This window comes from Cryptomeria japonica, chromosome 9 (assembly GCF_030272615.1).
Source record: "Cryptomeria japonica chromosome 9, Sugi_1.0, whole genome shotgun sequence".
Lineage (NCBI taxonomy): Eukaryota > Viridiplantae > Streptophyta > Pinopsida > Cupressales > Cupressaceae > Cryptomeria > Cryptomeria japonica.
The window spans coordinates 20,133,908-20,140,535 of NC_081413.1; the positions used below are offsets into that span (position 1 = coordinate 20,133,908).

Below are 6,628 nucleotides of genomic sequence, written 5' to 3' on the forward strand. Positions count from 1 at the left end.
ATTTCTTGGTGAAATCCCTTTCTAACTAGAATGGCATATGGATGGTAACTAGGGATAATTAGGAATGCCCTATTAAGATTTGGACAAAGAATGATGCTTTTTGTAAATACTAAATTTCATACTATCCCTAAATTTATGTGCTTTACCAAATTTGCTAGTTTTGTTGGGTTTCTTTTAGTTTCATTATGGCTAACATTGCTATCTTATTTTGATTTAAATGTTTTTCGCATTGGTCATTTATTTTTAACTTACATATCTTTTGAAGACTAACAAACCCATCATGTAATCTATTCTTTTTTATCTTTTACCCTTTTGTTAAAAACTCATTTATTTTAATAAAAAATTGCCACACATCATCTTCCAATCTATTATAAAACTTAATTTATATAAACTCCTTAAAATTTCCAAATAGAAATAAAGATCCACAATAATTTAATTTATAAGAAGTAAAACAACAAGAAAAGAGGCAGCGCCCCCATTCTTCCAATCATCTCTGCATGAAATCAGAGATATCATCAATGAAATCAGAAGACAAGTCATAAGGCATCAAAGGAAATCCATGAACGCCGTTTTCATAGAACATAAGCCCAACTTCCTTCTTCATCTTCTTCAGATAATCAAAATACCGCAGCTGCCAATCTCGCAGTGTGTCAAGCCCTCCAATCACAACCAAACTCTTCGGCAAGGGAACCGCCGAAATATCGGCGCCGCCGGGCCCCACCACATTCGCCGCCGGGTGATCTCTGTTCGCCCCCTCCGGCAAAAACGCCCTCCACGACCAATCGCAGGCGTCCACAGAAATCAACGGAACGTCCGTCAAAGCCAACTCCGACGGCGTCCTTTCCTCCCCTCCAAAAAAGGGCTGTATCAAAACATGCCCCACGACATTCATTGGCGTCAAGTCCTCCTTCCCCTCTGCCACGCGGCATCCGACGTGGTGAACAATATTCCCTCCGGCGCTCTCCCCCATCAGAAAACAGCGTGACACGTCAGCGCCACGCGGCAGAAAGCGATTCTCAGCGTGGTCGTTCCGGAGCCACAAGAGAGCAGCGTAGCAGTCTTCATAAGCAACGGGAAACTTGTGTTCGGGTGCCAGCCTGTAATCCACCGAGACTACCACCACACGCCGCCGTTTCGCCAGCCGCCGGCAAAACACATCATAGCCCACTTCTGCAGCGGACAACGTGCAGAAACCCCCGCCGTGAAAATACACCACCACCGGCAGCACCTCTGTTTCATCGCCGTTTTCTTGTACCGGAACAAAGAGGCGGACCCAGACGCCGTTAACGTGGTCTATAACGGCGTCTCTGGTATATACTCCATGTTTGGGTATCTCGTTGGCGGGGACAGGGGGAGCGAGGCACCATATAAGCCACGCCGCCAGACGCCTGTTAACGGTGCCGTCGCTTCTCTGTGATAAATAGACGCCTGCTTTTACAGCCCAGCACAGCCATCGCACGCGTAGAGGAAGGCTGCTCCTAATTTGGTCCACTTGCCTTCTTGTTAAAAGCACCCTCACATTCTCTGCATTCCTCTCCATTGATGAGTTTCGTTGTGAATCAAGAGCGAATGGTTTTAAGGGCTGCTGAGAGAAGTGGCCTTTTATTTTCACGGAAATTTGTAGGTAAGGCTTTACCAAATTATATCATGGGAATCCGTTCGTTGCATTCATACATGGTCTCGGACAAATGCACCGTTTCTGCAATGGCCTAACAGTACGTCAATATGCTCGGGCATTGAATTGAATAGTGGTATGGTGGGCCCATGAGGTAAAGTCCAGGATAGCTCTTTTCAAGTAAGGCTTTTATATAAGTTTATTATTTTGTCATCTGCTCTTCGTTAAGTAGCTTTTGATGATCCTTTCTAATTTGCTGGTTGTATAATAGTTTAAATCTATGCTTTTTGTTCGAGTTTAATGCTCTTGGATTTGAGTCTTCTTGCAGCTGTTGCAACAGCTGCATTCTTTATTTGTAATTGGTATTTTTTTTTTGAAAAATTATTAGTGAAATTTAATCGGTTTTTAATTATGTCTAGATGTCTATTACATTCAAATGGACGTAAAAACTTCAAAAGTTATTTAATTTGACAAATAAGAATAATGTATTTAATATTTATTATTATTATTAGATTTTATCATGTCTATTACATTCAAATGGATGTAAAAACTTCAAAAGTTATTTAATTTGACAAATAAGAATAATGTATTTAATATTTATTATTATTATTAGATTTTATCAGTTTTCAATGTAATGTTCTTTTATATTCAAATCAGAAATTCGACAAAAATAAATAAAATATATATTTAATTTCTTTCTTTTATTATTAGATTTTATAAGTTTTAAATACAATTTTTTATTTTTTTTTCAAATGAGAAAATTTGTCAAAGTTGAGATTTAATCAGTCTGAGCATTTTAGGAAAATGATGTTTCAACCTTGTATTTACATAAGGTTACTATTTATATTTGAGCACAAATTGGTCCAAAATTTTCGCTAAAGCTTTAGATTGGCTAGATAAGCATGTTGGTAGATTTTCGTTGCAAGATCATGTCTAGATTTGAAGATATTAAAGCTTTTGTTTCTGAAAATTGTGAACGATATTTTTTAAGTTAATTTTGAAGGCTTTAGAGGCTCCAAAATGATTTGAAAGTGTTCATAGCTGGCGCTTGATAGAACATTTTGCAATCTTTTCGGTGCTTCAAACGGTTCATGAATAGAACACCAGCTCAAAAGTTATGGCTTTCGGATGTTGGGTCTCTTGAAATAGGAAATATTAAAAATGTGTTGGGCACATAAATGAGCTATAAAAGGGAGTTACACGTATTGGGTGCCACTTTTTGAGTGGTTTTGACACATCACAGGGCAACTTTCATTGGAGATAAGTGGGGTGCCACTTTTTGGGTGGTTTTAGCCCATGGTTTTGTAATACCTTTTGTTGGTTTCATGTATTGTATCTCCTGTATTTTAGCTGCATGAGATGGAGGTTGTGCATAGAATCTTATAGCTCTTGAGTTATCTTTGGATCTCTAGTTGGTGATACTCCTGTGAGAAGCTTGCTCTGCAAGTATATTGTATTTTGTTGTCAATTTCTAAATAATATATTAGGTATCTTTTAGAGTACGGGGTTTTTCTATTGAAAGGGTTTTCCTTATGATATATCTTGTGTTTATTGTTAATCTATTTGCATGTTGTATATCTCCTTCTATGTGTGTTTCTTATTCTATAACACTTTAAGATTTATAAGAAAAATTGCATTATTTGCCCTACTAGATTAGTGTTAGGAAGTCATTTTTGCACCTCAACTTGGACTTTCAGTTGGTATCAGAGCGTGGCTAGTTTTGGTTACATTGTTGGGAAGTAGATATTTAATATGATTTTAGTTTGAGTGAGAGCTTTTGCAGAGTATTTTTTAAATCTTGTTGCAGGAAGAAGATGGCAAGAACATCTAAAAAAGTTGATGTGGATAAGTATAATGGCAGTAACTTCAAACTCTTAAAGTTAAAAAATGGAAGACATGCTCATGGATAGAGATCTAAGGGCTATAATATCTGGAACAAAACCTCATACTACAAATTCACCTAATAGGTTTAATATTGAGTTTCCTCTACCATAGGGGTCAATGTATATCTTTTAGTCTCAATATACCACTATATATAATATTTCCAATAGCATAAGTATTTGAAACCTCATATCAGGACTTACAATGTGTAGTCACACAAATCTGTCCAGCTTAATTAAATAAATATTTGCTATTTATTTGATTAAAAATCCACTAGCCATCAATTATTAAATTAATATTTAATTAATTCATCTCCAAACATTCTTCTATTAATTAAATAAATTATTCAATTTATTTTAATTAATTCATTAAACCAAATTCAAATCAATTAAATAAATAAAATCTATTTATTTAATAAAATCCCCTTTTCCTCTTTTAAATAAATTAAATAAAACATTTATTTAATTCATTATCCCCACCCCACTTGCATTTTCCTACAAATGCAACTTGCACACATTTATTGGAATAAATAAATTTTTATTTTAAATAAAATCTTATTTTCCCTCACCCACCAAATCCACTTGCAAAATCTAATCCCCTTCTAGATTCTTCTAACCCTTTCCTAATTAGCCTAATCCATCCCCTAATTATTGTCACATTCCTAAGCAAAATGGAGTCACTTCTCAAAGACTCCAAAGTCTTTGAAAAGCATTTAATGCTTTGTGTGTTCAACAAATTAACCCCCAAAGTCTTCCAAGACCACTAATGGCTCTTACATGACCATTTATGGCTCTTACATAACCATTTATGGTTATTTCAAACTTGTCCCCCCAAACATTTATTGTTTTGACCATATTCATCCATTTCACATTTGCACAAGAGTTTATCCATTGGATAAAAGCTTTATTCTTTGAATAAAGAGTTTATTCATTCAACCAACCTTGACTTTAATTCCCAAGGTCATATCAGGAATTTAATGCTTATTCTCTCCCCTCTCAACCTATCTCACATTGACACTTGTCATTCTGGGATTGGGTTGAAAGCCCTCACATGGATTTGAAATCATTCAATCCTGACCCTTGTTGAGATTACTCAATCTCAACCATCCATTGCTCCATTTTTCCTATAAATAGAGCCCATTTCTTCATAATCCAGATCCTGAAAACTTGTATGCATTTAAGCTATAGGCATTTTAAGAGAGCATTTTAGCATAAGCAATCTAATATCTTGTTATTTTGGTGAAAATATATCATTTTAGCATCAATAGCATAGTATTAGTTTTTCATTTCACATTTAGAGCTATACTACAAACTCAATCCTCCATAAGCATCCATAGTGCAAAAAGTTGCTGAGAGCTACACTATTTTGGAACTTGGAGAGGAGAGGAACAAGGGAGAAAGAAACTAAGAGCATGTTAGGAGGTATTTGGAGATGCCTCATCATGTTTGCTTTGATAGTTAAATATGCTTTCATGTTTTTAGTATCTCTCTTGATATGCCTGTTTAGATTAGTCTTTGATTAAATAACACTAACGGTTTCGTGTCTTTTGTGTTATTTGTCATTTGCTAATCTTGTCCATTTAGGAGGGCATCATTTGGTGGACCCGATGTGAACCCAACCACCAAAAACATATCATTTTTTTAACTAACATGTCTGATTGTTGAAATTGTCACACAGGTTGCGCTTTGACGCTATTGAACACGTTCCAGCGCTACCGTCATTTATGCTTTTAGCGCTATTGTTCTTACAATAGCGCTATTGACCAAATTTCAGCGCTTTTGCAACTGTTTTAGCGCTTTGGTAGTTCTTCTAGCGCTATTGACAAACTTCTAGCGCTTTGGCCTCTCTGTCTCTCCCCTTCTTTAAGCGCTTTTGTGTTAAGTAGCGCCTCTGCTTAAACACAGACTAGCGCTATTGTAACAAAGTGTCATCCAAATCACCTTGTAACCACAAAAATGGAAATTCTTAGGCTTGTGGAAGCCCCCCTTGAACATCGATTTTACTAACACGTTTTTGTTTGTGCAGGTTAAAAACTCACTATAAAAACCACAAACTTGTCTTTTGGTGCTTAAAAACTTGACAAACACAAAATTGTATTGCTTTCTAATTAGGATAAATTATCTTTTGGTGCTTAAAATCAACAAACAAATTTGCTTTCCTTGCATCAAACTTGAAAAATCACAAGCCACACTTCAATTTTGGGCAAATAAAAAGAACAATCCACTTGTTTAGATTTTTGCAAAACAAATTTTACTTCAAGCAAATGTGTTTTTCATTAAGTTGACCAGGATTTTCAAATTCTAGAGTACAAAACACATTGCCTTTGAAAGTTAAAAAGAACACCATGGCTGTTGGAGCAACATCTTCAAATAGTTAGACCACATTTTGAAATGATGGATTAAAAAGAACAAGTGTTTTACGTGTTTGGCACGCTTGTGCACAAAGGTCAGTCGAGTGGTCCTACCTCTAACACACACTATCTTCTCCCTTGGCTGTCATGGTCCTAGGTGCAAGAGAAAAGTGTTAGTAACACTCAAAATTTTATCTTTTTAAGAGAGGCCTGCCAAGGGATCGATACTCTTGGGAACGACCTCGAGCAGTAAATCCTTCGAGCCGCTATAGAAATCAGGTGAGAGCAAAAGCTGTAGCCTTGGGTATAGCTGTTCCTACAGTGTAACTGGCCGAAAGGACAAATGGGCCCCACCACCAGTTACAAGGCTCTTAAGTGAGTCACTGCAAAATGAACTTATGTCCAAAAACATCGAACATGACTAAACACCTTTAAGTAGTAGCCCACCCGTTCTATTGATTGAGGATATTTGCGATGCAATTTAGTGCAAGAGCATAGATGGTTTTGCTCCCAAGATACTCACCATACATATTTCCTTGAGTAGAAACATAGCTTTTTGAAAAGTCACTTGTGGCTTGATAAAAGTGGTGACTCCCCCATCATAGGGATCATCTATTTGTTATGCTCGTGCAAGACTTAGTATATCACATCCTTACCTACCACGACGAGATTCATAAGGTATGTAGTACCAAAGTCGAAGAAATATCAAGATGTGGGCTAAATTTATCACAACTGGCCATTTGACCTTAGGGATAAAAAGTGTTTGAAGTGTGTTCGTTTTA

General features: G+C 36.4%; 1 protein-coding gene across 1 annotated transcript; it reads right to left on the minus strand.

Moving 5' to 3' along the window:
* Positions 1-411: 411 nt before the first annotated feature.
* On the minus strand, positions 412-1,657 carry LOC131055516 (probable carboxylesterase 18). Its single transcript, XM_057989976.2, has one exon. It carries the CDS (start codon positions 1,538-1,540, stop codon positions 488-490), a length of 1,053 nt encoding a protein of 350 aa, XP_057845959.1. The 5' UTR covers positions 1,541-1,657; the 3' UTR covers positions 412-487.
* Positions 1,658-6,628: the final 4,971 nt, after the last annotated feature.

Excerpts from the sequence above, each read along its gene's own strand:
- LOC131055516 (XM_057989976.2), bottom strand. The coding sequence starts at position 1,540 with ATGGAGAGGAATGCAGAGAATGTGAGGGTGCTTTTAACAAGAAGGCAA.